Genomic DNA, 17979 nt, shown 5'->3' with positions numbered 1-17979 from the left:
AGTTTAAATGTTGTACAGAAATATGCACACCAACCTGCCAATCCTTTCAGATTCCACAAAGAAATGAAAAATCTGAACAATAAATCTAAGTTGGAAGAATCACACATTTGGTTTGTGGAAGAGTTCCTGCCAGTAATTCAGAAACACTGATGATGATGTACTACTCACACAGATACAAGCTGTTTCTAAACATATCTTCCAAACTCCTAGGATGCTTAAAATTTTATTCATGGCTGTTAATCAGTGGCTGTGAAGCACATTTTAAGAAGAGGTATAATTAGTCATCAGTTGCACAAAAATAGGCTATAGGAATGAACGTATTAAACATTGTGTTTCACTTTCTCACTAGGTAAAAGAGCAATGCCATTTCTTCCGTAAATATTACCATCGGTATGTTTCACCCTGAATTTTAATTACACTTCTGATTCTTTCTTTTACTTTCTACATTGTTTCTTCAAAATACTGGTTCAACAGGAGAGGAGAAAGACCACTTATATACTTCTTAATCTGGGCACATCTCTCTTGGTCATCCAATCATATTGTTTCCCCTTGGTTCTTGCTCGTACTGTATGTTACCCACATTTTCCTGTTAAGTATATTGATTTGTTTTGAGGATTTCAAACATCTTACACCACTTTCCATTGTTGAACACTCTTCCTACTTCAACAGATGCTGTGAAAATATCCTGATTTACACAAAAAGTGTGTAAGGGAAATTTAGAAACATAATAGATACTATCACAGATCTCTTACTTTCCACAGGGTATTTTCTAATCAACCTGTAAGTATGCATGGCTGAACAGCACCAATAATCCAGTGGAATACCTGGGGCCAATATATGAAAAAAAACTTATACAGATGATAAGATCTCATATCTGAGAGCTAATACAAAATATTCAGTCTGAAAGAAAAAAATTATTGGCCAGAGAACATTGTCTGTAAGCTGTGGAGTTTTAAAGAATACTGCCTGATATTTTAGTTCATTAATAAATGTTAGCATGAGATAGAAATAGAAAAATAATGGGTGTCACCCTTAGCATCACATCATTTTTTCAGGTAAGCCATCTGTACGGAAAGCAGGTGTGCAGTACATTATAGACACTGTGATAACAGAGCTGCAAGAAAATCCAGACAGACGGTGAGTGGCCAATATATATACTTATATAAAATCATGACATATGCTAACTACCAGTAATTTGAGTAAAGTGATGTTACATTTCACATCTATTTAACACTGCACACTTTTATCAAGAGAGAGAGAGAGAGAGAGAGAGAGATGTAGAGAAAACAAAGCAGGGGATTATACTTTCAGTATAACTAACAATATCATCAATTCAGCCCAATCACCCACAGTAGCAGAAAATGCTTTTCCTACAGTAGTTCACTACTAGGTAGTTGTATATGCATACTTGCTAATATCTAAACATACACTTGCTTGACAGGATGGCACTAAAAGAGAAGTGTGGCAACACAATTCAAAAGTATAACTATAATTTATTAACACTGACTATTTACAATAAATGTACTTAACTTCCTGGTAGCTTGATGCATGACACTTGAAATCCTATACCTAATACAATGGAATATAAATAACTTTGCTCTCTCTTGGTAGTTTATATTCACTATAATTGAAAGTACTTTGCTGACACTCACAGTTAATTGTTCATATTGCTCCATAGTGATTATTATGTTGGAAATGTAGTCACTGTAGAACCTTGGCACTCTCTGTGAGAGAAATAGAACATTAGCACAAATAGCTTCTGAAAGGAACTGTCAGAAATGTGCTCCATAGCTTAACTGCAGAAACTGTCAGAATTGTGCCAGAACTGTCAGAACTTGAGTGAGTGTCAGAAACAGACCATCTCTTGTGCCTGTTGATAGAAGGATCTCCTCCCACACCCATACTTGCCAGAAGTGAGGTAGCCAGTGATTGTCAGTGGCCTGTGTGGCTGCTGGCAACACTATGAGTGGGTGCGTATGACACACTGATGGACATTTTGTGGAAGCAGAATATGGTCCCAGTCAGCGAGCAACATCTAGAGGCCACTGATCAGAACTGAGGAGACCCCTGAAAGTGATATACCTGTAGGAGATAGCCTCTTGTGGTACTTCTGTATATCTCTTGAGCTATGTACGCAGCAGACTGCAAAAAATATTTATATTATAAGCTGCTATTCATACAGATACTAGATTAGTTATAATCAGATTAGGTTGGATTAGATTTACTTTCATTCCAATTGATCCACAGTAAGGAGGTCCTCCAGCATGTAGAACATGTCAGAAAAACAATAATACATGACAAATACTTACAACTGAAACAAATAAGCTAATGTACCTTCCACAGTTCCCAAGTTGAATGATCGTCATTTTTTTGAATGAACACTATGTGAAAGAATCATTTTACAAACACTCATTTACTAAGAACACATGTAATTAATTCCCAGTTGGATGATGACTGATAGCTTAATACATGTCTCTTTCCTAATAACACCCTTTGTGTCCTGCCAGAGATATAAAATTTGAACCATTTTCCAGCAATTCCTGTTACACCACAATATTCTAATTTACTTAAAAGAAAATTGTGATCTACACAGTCAAATGTCTTTGACAGATCACAAAATATATCAGTTGCCTGCAATTTTTTGTCTAATGAATTAAGTACATTTTCACTGTAACTGTAGATAGCCTTCTCAAAATCAGAACCCTTTAGAAATCCGAACTGCGACTTTGACAGTATGCTATTTGTGATAAGATGGTCATAAAGCCAATTGTACATTACCTTTTCTAAAATGTGAAATTGGACAGAAATTTGATGCTATTTCTTTATCTCCCTTCTTAAACAGTGGCTTAACTTCAGCATATTTCAACCATTCAGGAAATATTCCACTGATAAACAACTGGTTACACAGATAGCTTAATATGTTACTTAGCTCAGAATCACATTTTTTAATTAACTTTGTTGATATTTCATCATACCCACTAGATGTTTTATGATGGATATTACTTCTGCTGGGGTACTGAGGGTCAAATTCATGTTATGGAAGTTACTTGAAATGTCTGGTCTGAGGTATTCCATAGCAGAATTTACAGAACCTGACAACCCCATCTTTTCAGTAACATTTATAAAATGTTTGTTAAAAAGTTCTGCAACAATATACACATCTGTCACCAATGTATCATTTACTCTTAATGCTATTTGTCCCTCTTCATGTCTGATTCTACTGGCCTCCCCCTTCATTATATCCCATATTGTCTTTATTTTGTTATCTGATATGACTATGTTTTCCTTGTAATATATTTGCTTTGATGTCCGTATTACAGTCTTCAATATTTTGCAGTATTTCTTGTTATGTGCTATAGCATCAACATCAAAACTGTTTTGGATTGACAGATACAGTTTTCTTTTTGTTTTACAAGATACCCCTATTCCTTGAGTAATCCATGGCTTCTTTGTAGACTTTGCTCTAACCTTGGTTAGTTTTTTGGGAAAACAGTGTTCAAATAAGGTAAGCTCTTTAATAGCAAAAGTGTTATACTTTTCATTCGTGCCATGAGCACCATAAACATCACTCCAGTGAATGTCTCTGAGGAGTGTCCTAAAACAGTCAAGTTTTGGCTTATTGATTACCCACTTGAGCTCAGATTTAACAGGTTTTATATCCTATTCAGTATTAACATTTAACAGAAGGAACTCCGTGTCATGGCCTGAGAGGCCATTGACTATTGGTTTTGTAATATAATTTTGTTCACTGGACTGTTCCATGGAGATATTATCAATGGCTGTTTGAGAGCAATTGCCTACCCTAGTGGTGAATTAAATTGAATGGTAGTGTTACTAACACAAATAAGTTCTTATTGAGAGAGTCTTTAAGGAAATTTACATTGAAGTCGCCAGCAATCACTATTTCTTTGTTTTTGGTTGTTAAATGGGCCAGTACAGCTTCAAGGTGGTTTATGAACAGATTAAAGTTACCTGCAGGTGCTCGATATACACTTAATATTATGAAGGATTTTTTGTGAAATTCTACTTCTGTTGCACATACTTCCATATGCTGTTCTAGGGAAAAGTTATGAATGTCTCTGTTCTTAAATTTATGACAGTTTCTGATGAATGTGGCAACTCTTCCTTTCTCCATTGACTGAGTTAAAATTGGATAGAGTTGAAATTTCTGTTGATTGTTGAAAATTCTTAACCAAGAGCTGTTTATGTTGATGTAATAAGCTAGAATTATGTTTTTTGGTTTCTTTCTCAAACTGGAGGTTTGTCCCAATCCTAACCTCTCTTAAGACTTGATTTCTTTCTGTCCTCCCTACCCTAAAAAAGGGTCTTTTCTGAACCCTACAACCACTGATACTTTATCACTCATTACAGTGCCTTCCCCCTTTAACTTTCCTGCTATTTTCCCACCCAGTTTACCCTTACCTTTCCTGTTAAGGTGAAGGCCATGCCTAGGATAATCCCACCTACTCAGAGAATCAACAGGAACCACACCAGTGTGTGATCTTGCACCCAACATAACCAGCCGTTCCAACTCCAAATTAACTCTCTTGACGGAAGAAAAAGTACCCGTGGTCTAGGGGTAGCATCTTTGATTCATAATCAAAACGTCTTCGGTCCCGGGTTCGATCCCCGCCACAGCCTAAATTTTGATAAATAATCAGCATTGGCAGCCGAAGACTTCCGGCATAAGAAGTCAGCCTCATTCTGCCAACGGCCTTGTCAAAGAGAGTGGAGGAGCAGATAGAGGTTCAGGGCACTCTCTTGTCCTAGGGGTGGGAAATTGCCCCTAAAGGTGGAAGAATCAGCAATGATCAATGACATGAGGATGCAGAAGGCAATGGAAACCACTGCATTAAAGACACGTGACGTGTATCCACAGGACATGTGGCCTGTATTGAAGAAGTATCGTGATGATCTCTCCATTGGCAAAAGATTCCGGAATAGTCCCCCATTCGGATCTCTGGGAGGGGACTGCCAAGGGGGAGGTTACCATGAGAAAAAGATTGAATAATCAACGAAAGGATAACGTTCTACGAGTCGGGGCGTGGAATGTCAGAAGCCTGAACGTGGTAGGGAAACTAGAAAATCTGAAAAGGGAAATGCAAAGGCTCAATCTAGATATAGTAGGGGTCAGTGAAGTGAAGTGGAAGGAAGACAAGGATTTCTGGTCAGATGAGTATCAGGTAATATCAACAGCAGCAGAAAATGGTATAACAGGTGTAGGATTCATTATGAATAGGAAGGTAGGGCAGAGGGTGTGTTACTGTGAACAGTTCAGTGACCGGGTTGTTCTAACCAGAATCCACAGCAGACCAACACCGACAACGATAGTTCAGGTATACATGCTGATGTCGCAAGCTGAAGATGAACAGATAGAGAAAGTGTATGAGGATATTGAAAGGGTAATGCAGTACGTAATGGGGGACGAAAATCTAATAGTTATGGGCGATTGGAATGCAGTTGTAGGGGAAGGAGTAGAAGAAAAGGTTACAGGAGAATATGGGCTTGGGACAAGGAATGAAAGAGGAGAAAGACTAATTGAGTTCTGTAACAAGTTTCAGCTAGTAATAGCGAATACCCTGTTCAAGAATCACAAGAGGAGGAGGTATACTTGGAAAAGGCCGGGAGATACGGGAAGATTTCATATAGATTACATCATGGTCAGACAGAGATTCCGAAATCAGATACTGGATTGTAAGGTGTACCCAGGAGCAGATATAGACTCAGATCACAATATAGTAGTGATGAAGAGTAGGCTGAAGTTCAAGACGTTAGTCAGGAAGAATCAATACGCAAAGAAGTGGGATACGGAAGTACTAAGGAATGACGAGATACGTTTGAAGTTCTCTAATGCTATAGATACAGCAATAAGGAATATCGCAGTAGGCAGTACAGTTGAAGAGGAATGGACATCTCTAAAAAGGGCCATCACAGAAGTTGGGAAGGAAAACATGGGTACAAAGAAGGTAGCTGCAAAGAAACCATGGGTAACAGAAGAAATACTTCAATTGATTGATGAAAGGAGAAAGTACAAACATGTTCCGGGAAAATCAGGAATACAGAAATACAAGTCGCTGAGGAATGAAATAAATAGGAAGTGCAGGGAAGCTAAGATGAAATGGCTGCAGGAAAAATGTGAAGACATCGAAAAAGATATGATTGTCGGAAGGACAGACTCAGCATACAGGAAAGTCAAAACAACCTTTGGTGACATTAAAAGCAACGGTGGTAACATTAAGAGTGCAACGGGAATTCCACTGTTAAATGCAGAGGAGAGAGCAGATAGGTGGAAAGAATACATTGAAAGCCTCTATGAGGGTGAAGATTTGTCTGATGTGATAGAAGAAGAAACAGGAGTCGATTTAGAAGAGATAGGAGATCCCATATTAGAATCGGAATTTAAAAGAGCTTTGTAGGACTTACGGTCAAATAAGGCAGAAGGGATAGATAACATCCCATCAGAATTTCTAAAATCATTGGGGGAAGTGGCAACAAAACGACTATTCACGTTGGTGTGTAGAGTATATGAGTCTGGCGATATACCATCTGACTTTCGGAAAAGCATCATCCACACAATTCCGAAGATGGCAAGAGCTGACAAGTGCAAGAATTATCGCACAATCAGCTTAACAGCTCATGCATCAAAGCTGCTTACAAGAATAATATACAGAAGAATGGAAAAGAAAATTGAGAATGTGCTAGGTGACGATCAGTTTGCCTTTAGGAAAAGTAAAGGGACGAGAGAGGCAATTCTGACGTTACGGCTAATAATGGAAGCAAGGCTAAAGAAAAATCAAGACACTTTCATAGGATTTGTCGACCTGGAAAAAGCGTTCAACAATATAAAATGGTGCAAGCTGTTCGAGATTCTGAAAAAAGTAGGGGTAAGCTATAGGGAGAGACGAGTCATATACAATATGTACAACAACCAAGAGGGAATAATAAGAGTGGACGATCAAGAACGAAGTGCTCGTATTAAGAAGGGTGTAAAACAAGGCTGTAGCCTTTTGCCCCTACTCTTCAATCTGTACATCGAGGAAGCAATGATGGAAATAAAAGAAAGGTTCAGGAGTGGAATAAAAATACAAGGTGAAAGGATATCAATGATACGATTCGCTGATGACATTGCTATCCTGAGTGAAAGAGAAGAAGAATTAAATGATCTGCTGAATGGAATGAACAGTCTAATGAGTACACAGTATGGTTTGAGAGTAAATCGGAGAAAGACGAAGGTAATGAGAAGTAGTAGAAATGAGAACAGCGAGAAACTTAACATCAGGATTGATGGTCATGAAGTCAATGAAGTTAAGGAATTCTGCTACCTAGGCAATAAAATAACCAATGACGGACGGAGCAAGGAGGACATCAAAAGCAGACTCGCTATGGCAAAAAAGGCATTTCTGGCCAAGAGAAGTCTACTAATATCAAATACCGGCCTTAATTTGAGGAAGAAATTTCTGAGGATGTACATCTGGAGTACAGCATTGTATGGTAGTGAAACATGGACTGTGGGAAAACCGGAACAGAAGAGAATCGAAGCATTTGAGATGTGGTGCTATAGACGAATGTTGAAAATTAGGTGGACTGATAAGGTAAGGAATGAGGAGGTTCTACGCAGAATCGGAGAGGAAAGGAATATGTGGAAAACACTGATAAGGAAAAGGGACAGCATGATAGGACATCTGCTAAGACATGAGGGAATGACTTCCATGATACTAGAGGGAGCTGTAGAGGGCAAAAACTGTAGAGTAAGACAGAGATTGGAATACATCAAGCAAATAACTGAGGATGTAGGTTGCAAGTGCTACTCTGAGATGAATAGGTTAGCACAGGAAAGGAATTCGTGGCGGGCCGCATCAGACCAGTCAGTAGATTAGATTAGATTAGATTAGATTAATACAGTTCCATGGATCATGAATACGATATTTCGTAATGATGTGGAACGAGTCGAATTTTCCAATACATGACATAATTAGGTTAATTTAACAACATACTTAAGTTAATATAACAACTTTATTTTTTTGTTTTTCTTAATTTTTTATTTTTATTTTTTTATTTTTTTAATATTTTTGTTTTTTTTTCTTAATTTATATCTAAAAATTCCTCTATGGAGTAGAAGGAGTTGTCATTCAGAAATTCTTTTAATTTCTTCTTAAATACTTGTTGGTTATCTGTCAGACTTTTGATACTATTTGGTAAGTGACCAAAGACTTTAGTGCCAGTATAATTCACCCCTTTCTGTGCCAAAGTTAGATTTAATCTTGAATAGTGAAGATCGTCCTTTCTCCTAGTATTGCAGTTATGCACACTGCTATTACTTTTGAATTGGGTTTGGTTGTTAATAACAAATTTCATAAGAGAGTATATATACTGAGAAGCTACTGTGAATATCCCTAGATCCTTAAATAAATGTCTGCAGGATGATCGTGGGTGGACTCCAGCTATTATTCTGATTACACGCTTTTGTGCAATAAATACTTTATTCCGCAGTGATGAATTACCCCAAAATATGATGCCATATGAAAGCAATGAGTGAAAATAGGCGTAGTAAGCTAATTTACTAAGATATTTATCACCAAAATTTGCAATGACCCTTATTGCATAAGTAGCTGAACTCAAACGTTTCAGCAGATCATCAATGTGTTTCTTCCAATTTAATCTCTCATCAATGGACATACCTAAAAATTTGGAATATTCTACCTTAGCTATATGCTTCTGATTAAGGTCTATATTTATTAATGGCGTCATACCATTCACTGTACAGAACTGTATGTACTGTGTCTTATCAAAATTCAGTGAGAGTCCGTTTACAAGGAACCACTTAGTAATTTTCTGAAAGACAGTATTGACAATTTCATCAGTTAATTCTTGTTTCTCAGGTGTGATTACTATACTTGTATCATCAGCAAAGAAAACTAACTTTGCCTCTTCATGAATATAGAATGACAAGTCATTAATATATAATAAGAACAACAAAGGACCCAAGACTGACCCTTGTGGAACCCCATTCTTGATAGTTCCCCAGTTTGAGGAATGTGCTGATCTTTGCATGTTACGAGAACTACTTATTTCAACTTTCTGCACTCTTCCAGTTAGGTACGAATTAAACCATTTGTGCACTGTCCCACTCATGCCACAATACTTGAGCTTGTCTAGCAGAATTTCATGATTTACACAATCAAAAGCCTTTGAGAGATCACAAAAAATCCCAATGGGTGGTGTTCGGTTACTCAGATCATTCAAAATTTGACTGGTGAAAGCATATATGGCATTTTCTGTTGAAAAACCTTTCTGGAAACCAAACTGACATTTTGTTAGTACTTCATTTTTACAGATATGTGAAGCTACTCTTGAATACATTACTTTCTCAAAAATTTTGGATAAAGCTGTTAGAAGGGAGATTGGACGGTAATTGTTGACATCAGATCTATCCCCCTTTTTATGCAAAGGTATAACAATAGCATATTTCAGTCTATCAGGGAAAATGCCCTGTTCCAGAGAGCTATTACTCAGGTGGCTGAGAATCTTACTTATCTGTTGAGAACAAGCTTTTAGTATTTTGCTGGAAATGCCATCAATTCCATGTGAGTTTTTGCTTTTAAGCGAGTTTATTATTTTCCTAATTTCAGAGGGAGAAGTGGGTGAAATTTCAATTGTATCAAATTGCATAGGTATGGCCTCTTCCATTAACAGCCTAGCATCTTCTAATGAACACCTGGATCCTACTATATCCACAACATTTAGAAAATGATTATTAAAAATATTTTCAACTTCTGACTTTTTGTTTGTAAAGTTTTCATTAAATTTGATGGTAATACTGTCTTCCTCTGCTCTTGGTTGACCTGTTTCTCTTTTAATAATATTCCAAATTGTTTTAATTTTATTATCAGAGTTGCTGATTTCAGACATGATACACATACTCCTGGATTTTTTAATAACTTTTCTTAATATAACACAGTAGTTTTTATAATTTTTGATAGTTTCTGGGTCACTACTCTTTCTTGCTGTCAGATACATTTCCCTTTTCCGGTTACAAGATATTTTTATACCCTTAGTAAGCCATGGTTTCTCACAAGGTTTCTTACGAGTATATTTAACTATTTTCTTGGGGAAGCAGTTTTCAAATGCATTTACAAAAATGTCATGAAATAAATTATATTTTAAATTGGCATCAGGTTCACGGTACACCTCATCCCAGTCTAACTGCTGTAGGCTTTCCCTGAAATTTGCAATTGTTAAATCGTTGACTGAACGTACTACTTTGGAGGACTGTTTAGTATTGCTGAATGGAGCTATGTCATATATTGTAACTAGCTGTGCACCATGATCAGAAAGACCATTCTCAACAGGCTGAGCATTTATCTGGTTAAACTTATCTTGGTCTATAAAGAAGTTATCTATCAGTGAGCTGCTATCCTTTACCACCCGAGTAGGAAAATCAATAACGGGTGTCAAATTGAAAGAACCGAGTAATACTTCAAGGTCATTTTTCCTATTACCCTCTTTCAGAGAATCTACATTGAAGTCCCCACAAATAATAATTTGCTTCCCCCTGTCTGACAGATAGCACAACAAGGAGTCCACATTTTTCAGAAATAGATGAAAATTTCCTGATGGGGACCTAAACTGATACCCAAAAAAAAAAAAAAAAGACAGAAGAGTTCAAATGAGGTCGGTCATGGTGCCCAAGAACAGATAAACTCAACACTAGTATGCTTTGATGCTGATGCAATCTTTGCCAGATCACACACTGTACTGTACCCAGGATCTCTGTCAATACTATTACCTCACCCATCCAGTATAACCATATCCTTGCATACTTTCATGCATGTAGCTATGATTTTATACATTGATCAAATGTTAAAGACATGAATTTTTCCGCATTTTCCATCAAGTAATATTTCTAGTTCATTGATAGAGCACATAAATCATTATCATATTTTACATTTTTCTACTCTCTGCAATCCCACAGGAAAAGTCTCTGGGATAATGCAGCAAGAGCTTACACAAGTTTACAGTATAAAAGTGATATTGTGCGAAGTATCCTGTACTTAATATTACACATTCTGTAACACATCTCTCTGCCACCAAGTCAAACTGATGAACAACACAGGAATAAAACTAAATTCGGAATGGAGGAATATAAAGTATGCAGTTCTATAGTGTTTAGTACAGGGTTGATTCCTGTTTGTAACCTACAAAAGTTTGCTTCTAGTGACTTTAAAAGACTTTTCAGACACTGTATTGTTTAGTGATATCACAAGCATAATGCAAAATGTTACACAGAATATCCAAATCATTATGTGTGGACATGCATCCTAGAGCAACTGAACAGCTTTGGCACAAGTGGTATGGAAGCTCTTTGGAACAGTGCAGCATGACTTCACTGTAAGCTGGACAATGTGACTAACTAGACACTCTGTACTATTGCTCTGTTTAATAAACAGTATTCTCATGAACTGGATGAGTCATCAATATTGATAGCTTACCTCCATCATTGTGTCAAAGTTCCTATATTGGTGACCCCATATGTGTAAGTTCATCTCCAAAATTGATCATGCGCACTAAGAAGTGACAATGTGGCTGTCATTCACCACATCACTGGGCACTATACCTAAACAACTGCTGCCACTCACAGGAATACAATGTAGGATCACTGTGGGCAGTGTGTGAATCTGACTGTGAAAACAGAGTGCACAAATAATCCATTTTTGTTACCACTAGACAACAGTGGCACAGTGCCGTATCAAAAACGGCAGCAGGTGATAACTGAGTTAATTGACTTAAAGCCATTGAATTCCACAGACTGCAGTCTAATCATTGATGCAATGCCACGTACAAATTTTCCGCATCTTCTGTGTTGTGAAACTTCTTTCAGCATTTGCAGTTCACCACGCAACAACTAATTTTTTATGAGTAATTGACAGCCATCTCGTCTCATACGATTCATGGACATAGTGTGACCACTGGTAAATTGACATGTGCCCTCAGAGTCTTTCATGGTGGCATGCTTCAATAAAATCTTCTCAGTTTACAAGCCATGTCTTTTTTAACTAAACACTCAAGCTTTCAATAGCTGTCTTCCCCATCATCATCGGAAGTTGAAACCACCGACTGCTGGGACTGGCATGGTATTCTTCTTCTTCTTCTTCTTCTTCTTTTAGTGTTCAACCCTGAGGTTGGTTTGTAACAGAGCACCATACCTCTCTTTTGTCTGCATTCCCCTTCATTTTCCATGTATGTGTTGCATCCAACAACATTCATGATCTGTTGCATCTATGATATCCTTGTTTGCCCCCACCAATTCCTTCCCTCAATAGCTCCTTCTGCTATTGTTCCAATGATGTTATTGTGTCATAGGACATCCCCTAAAGTTTGTCTCTTCTTGTTTGTATGTGCCCCCACACAGGTTTGGTTTCCAGTACTCTTCTAAGCACCTCTTCATTTGTTACTTTGTCTCTCCATCTGATCTTCATCATCCTTCTATAAGCACGACATCACCATGGCCTCTAGCCATCTTCTCTCTTCTCTTCCCATTGTCCAACTTTCACATCCATATACGCCCACACTCCAAACAAAAGCTTTTATGAAACATTTTCTTATTTTCAGACTGATTTTCTTGCTGGTGAATAAGTTACTCCTCAGATTAAATGAAATTTTATCCTGTCGTATTCTGCTTTCCTTGATTTTGCGTCCCAGGTAGGTAAATTCCTCTATCACTTCCATCTTCTCTCTTCCAATTCTCATTCTCAGCTTCTGTAATGCATATTATCACTTTAGTCTTTTTCTTGTTTATTCTCATTCCATACTGAAAGCATAGAATCTTTTCCATTGTTCTGAGGACTTCCTCTAGATCTTCTTTTGTCTCCATGAGTGTAGCAATATCATCTGCATAATGTAGAATGTATATCTTCTATCCATTAATCTTGATCTCCACCTCAGTAGTTTCTCAAACTTGGTCTATAGCTTCCTGGATGTCAGTGTTGAATATAAGAGGAGAGAGAGCACATCCCTGTCTTACCCATTTTCTAATACTTGCTTCTTGTCCCTGGTGACAGTTCCTAATCACTGCCACCTCATTCTTATAGAGACATGGATGTCTTTGTACTTCATTCCACTTTTCCTCAGCACTCTGAACATCTCTTGCCAGACAACACTATCAAATGCCTTTTGCAGGTCTACAAAGGCAATATAAGTTGGTTTATTTTTCTGTAATTTCTTTTCAATGAGGAGTCTCACTTCCAGAATCACTTCTCTTGTTCCCAATCCCCTTCTGAAACCAAATTGATCTTCACTCATCATATCCTCCAACTTATCTTCAATTCTCTTCACAAATATTTTTATGAGAACTTTTGATGCATGTGATATTAGGCTTACAGTTTGATACTGTTCACATTTTGTAGCTGCTGCCTTCTTTGGTATAGGAACAATGATGCATTTCTGGAAATCTCTCAGTATCTCTCCTGTATTATAGATTGACCTAATAATATAATCCATTATGGAGTCGAGGTAGCAGTTGTCGTTATACTGGTTATCACTGTTAGCATTCAACTGCGATTCTTATTCATATATTTTAACAACGCGTTTCAAGAGACAATGCTCTCATCATCAGGTTGTAAAGTCTATGTCATGAAATTAAACGGGCTAAAAAGACAAAATACCATCACTAATAGTTGGGAAGTCCATAGAGTAAAACAGAATTAAAAGTATATTGGACTGTGGGTCCTTGTCTTACATTGAAGTTGTTGACACAAGTCGATGGCCGTCCCATAGCTACCAAGTATGCTGTTGCACTGTGCTGGCTTGGGAGCTGTTGTGGACCTAATAAGTTTAAGCAGTATAATTTTCATGCTGTCACCAGAATTCTTTATTACTTCTGCAGGGATGTCATCAATACCTGTTGCTTTGTTGTCCGGTAGTTCATTTAGAGCTTAGTCAAATTCTTCTTGAAGAATGTCATCTCCCTTGTCATCTTCATTTTTCTGTTCCTATTACTTTCTCCAAAAGAGGTGTTCCGGCGTACAACTCCTCAATGTATTCTTTCCATTTCTTCACCTTGCCTCCACCAAACAGCATTTTCCCCTCTTTATTTTCTATTGTGCCAAAGAGTGTTGTTTTATGTTTGTTGAAACATTTTTTTGCTGTTCTGTATACTAAATCAGTTCTTTTGTTTTGTATATTTTCCTCTACTTCCCTGCACATTTCAGCAAGAAAGTTTTCTTTTGCTTTCCTAGCTTCTCTATTGACTAAATTTCTTAGTCTTCTGTATTCAGTTTTTCCTTGTTCATCAGTTGTGTTTTTGTATAATCTCCTGTTTTCTATAAGCTCAATAACATCTGCTATAATCCATTTCCCCTTTTTTTGGGTTTTGTTTTTCCACCTATATTTCTGTTGCTTTGTATATACCAGATTTAATTTGATCCCAATCTTCATTTACTCCATCATGTTGAAAACTTTTAGCTAGGTTGTCTGTTTCGTGGGCATAGTGCTTTCCCAGTCCCTTGGTTTTCAGTTTTTCTAGCTCTCATCTAAGTTTTACTATCTTCTTCTTCAGACATTTGAATCTGAGTTAACTTCTTATCAGGACGAGGTTATGGTCACTGCCTATGTCTGCAGATGGATAGCTCCTGCAATCTTTTACCTGTTTCCTAAAACATGATTTCACTAGAATTTAATCAATCTGCTGTCTCCTGTTGTCTCCAGGGGCCTTCCATGTGTATCTTCTTCATCTGTGATGTTGGAAATGTGTGTTTGCAACAACTAACTGGTGCCTCGAGCAGAACTCGATTAGTCAATCTCCTCTTTCACTTCTTCTTCCATTTGCCAACAATTCCTTCTGCTTGTTCTTCATCCACAATCACATTCCAGTACCCCATGGCAATAAGGTTTTCATCTCCCTTAACATTTCAATTGCATTACTTATTTCTTCATATATTTCGTCAATGGCTGCATCTTCTTATCTGGATGTTGGCATGTATACTTGTATTATCACAGTGTCCTTTGGTTTGGTTTCAAGTCTGACTAGTATTATTTGAGAGCTATATTTCACATACCCCTTGACTTATGAACTATAGTTTTTTCATTAAAATTGTTCCAACTCCTCACATTCCTGGTCTACTCTGGTCAGTTCCGGTGTGAATGACTCTGTATTCTTCACACTAGAAATCACTGGTAGGGGCCATCTCATCTCCAATATGCCTAGGATATCAATTTCCAGTCGTTTCATTTCAAGTTTTAGATTTCTAGTTTGCTACACTGAAACAGTGTTCTCACATTTCAAGTTTCTATGTTAAAATTGGGATTCTTTTCCTTCACCATGTCTGTATATTTTGCAGTCCCCATCTGGAGATCTGATTGGGGGACTATTTTATCTCTGGAAAATTTTACAGAAGATACTGGCATGGTTTACTGCTGATGCTTGGGATAACCTAGTTCTTTAATGTGGTGGTTTCCTGTTGCCTTTCACATCCTACGTCATTGACCATCAGCTGGGTCTCCTGCCTTTGGAAATTGTTTCTCATTTCCATGGCAAGAGGGTGCCCTGCCCAGCAAATGCTGGAGCGATGACTTATTCTGATCATCCTTTGGTCCCTTTTTGCGTTCGCCGTTACATGAAGTGATGTTGACCACTCTCTACTGTATGGAGGCATAGATCATGAGTTTCATTTCATCATGTCCTGAATCTTAACCGCATTTCCTAGTCACCTCCAATACTTTATATAGATGTAATGACAGTGTCTGGAATCTTCCAGATGCACTGGAGTGGCACATGTGTGGAAAGCAGGTGGGTAGCTCTAGCAGCTCCATCCTGTCATGGTATCAAATGACCTTAAAACGTGCAAGCAACTGGTACCATGTTAGAAACTGACACTCCTAGGTACCTACAAGCGTCAAGCTGACTTTTTGCTTTCACTCAGATTAGATTAGATTAGTACTTGTTCCTTAGATCATGAATACGACACTTCGTAATGATGTGGAATGTGTCAGGTTAATAAAAGGTGTCTATACAAAATATTACATTATACAAAATATTTCATGACACTTATTTTTTTTTTTTTTTTTTTGGGAGGGGGGGGGGGGGGGGGGGGGGGGGAATTGCCCACTTACTATATCCAAAAATTCATCTAATGGGTCGAAGGATGGCTATTTGTCAGACTTTTGATGCTATTAGGTAAGTGACCAAAGACTTTTGTGGCAGCATAAGTTACCCCCTTCTGAGCCAAAGTTAGATTTGACCTTGAGTAGTGAAGATCATCCTTTCTCCTAGTGTTGTAGCCATGTACACTGCTATTACTTTTGAATTCATTCGGATTGTTAATAAAAAATTTCATAAGTGAATATACAGGGTTATTACAAATGATCGAAGCAATTTCACAGCTCTACAATAACTTTATTATTTGCGATATTTTCACAATGCTTTGCACACACATACAAAAACTCAAAAAGTTTTTTTAGGCATTCACAAATGTTTGATATGTGCCCCTTTAGTGATTCGGCAGACATTAAACTGATAATCAAGTTCCTCCCACACTCGGCGCAGCATGTCCCCATCAATGAGTTCGAAAGCATCGTTGATGCGAGCTCACAGTTCTGGCACGTTTCTTGGTAGAGGAGGTTTAAACACTGAAAGAAATCACATGGGGTTAAGTCGGGAGAGCGTGAAGGCCATGACATGAATTGCTGATCATGATCTCCACCACGACCGATCCATCGGTTTTCCAACCTCCTGTTTAAGAAATGCCAAACATCATGATGGAAGTGCGGTGGAGCACCATCCTGTTGAAAGATGAAGTCAGCGCTGTCGGTCTCCAGTTGTGGCATGAGCCAATTTTCCAGCATGTCCAGATACACATGTCCTGTAACGTTTTTTTCACAGAAGAAAAAGCGGCCGTAAACTTTAAACCGTAAGATTGCACAAAACACGTTAACTTTTGGTGAATTGTGAATTTGCTGCACGAATGCGTGAGGATTCTCTACCACCCAGATTCGCACATTGTGTCTGTTCACTTCACCATTAACAAAAAATGTTGCTTCAACACTGAAAACAAGTTTCGCACTGAACACATCCTCTTCCATGAGCTGTTGCAACCGCACCGAAAATTCAAAGCGTTTGACTTTGTCATCGGGTGTCAGGGCTTGTAGCAATTGTAAACGGTAAGGCTTCTGCTTTAGCCTTTTCCGTAAGATTTTCCAAACCGTCGGCTGTGGTACGTTTAGCTCCCTGCTTGCTTTATTCGTCGACTTCTGCGGGCTACGCGTGAAACTTGCCCACACGCGTTCAACCGTTTCTTCGCTCACTGCAGGCCGACCCGTTGATTTCCCCTTACAGAGGCATCCAGAAGCTTTAAACTGCGCATACCATCACCAAATGGAGTTAGCTGTTGGTGGATCTTTGTTGAACTTTGTCCTGAAGTGTCGTTGCACTGTTATGACTGACTGATGTGAGTGCATTTCAAGCACGGCATACGCTTTCTCGGCTCCTGCCGCCATTTTGTCTCACTGCGCTCTCAAGCGCTCTGGTGGCAGAAACCTGAAGTGCGGCTTCAGCCGAACAAAACTTTATGAGTTTTTCTACGTATCTGTAGTGTGTCGTGACCATATGTCAATGAATGGAGCTACAGTGAATTTATGAAATCGCTTTAATCATTTGTAATAGCCCTGTATATATTGTGAGGCTACAGTGAAGATCTCTAGCTCTTTAAATAAGTGTCTGCAAGATGATCTTGGATGAGCTCCAGCAATTATTCTGATTACACGCTTTTGTGCAATGAACACTGTTATACTCAATGATGATTTACCCCAGAATGTGACGCCATACGAAAGCAGAGAATGAAAATAGGTGTGGTAAGCTAATTTACTCATACGCATATCACCAAAATTTGCAATGACCCTAATAGCATAAGTAGCTGAACTCAAACGTTTCAGCAGATCTTCAGTGTGATTTTTTTCAGTTCAAACCCTAACTCAACGCAAAAACCC

General features: G+C 38.1%; 1 protein-coding gene across 1 annotated transcript in view; it reads left to right on the top strand.

Annotated features, from left to right (window-relative positions):
• Positions 1–17979, top strand: part of LOC124598929 (lysosomal alpha-mannosidase-like) — a 258417-nt gene that overhangs the window by 52858 nt on the left and 187580 nt on the right. Inside the window, exon 3 of the mRNA XM_047136036.1 lies at positions 1056–1137. Coding sequence (XP_046991992.1) covers positions 1056–1137 — 82 coding nt within the window. The remainder of the gene's footprint in view (positions 1–1055; positions 1138–17979) is intronic.

The sequence above is a fragment of the Schistocerca americana genome, chromosome 1, assembly GCF_021461395.2.
Source record: "Schistocerca americana isolate TAMUIC-IGC-003095 chromosome 1, iqSchAmer2.1, whole genome shotgun sequence".
NCBI classification, from domain to species: Eukaryota; Metazoa; Arthropoda; class Insecta; order Orthoptera; family Acrididae; genus Schistocerca; species Schistocerca americana.
This window is presented reverse-complemented; position numbering and strand designations above follow the sequence as displayed.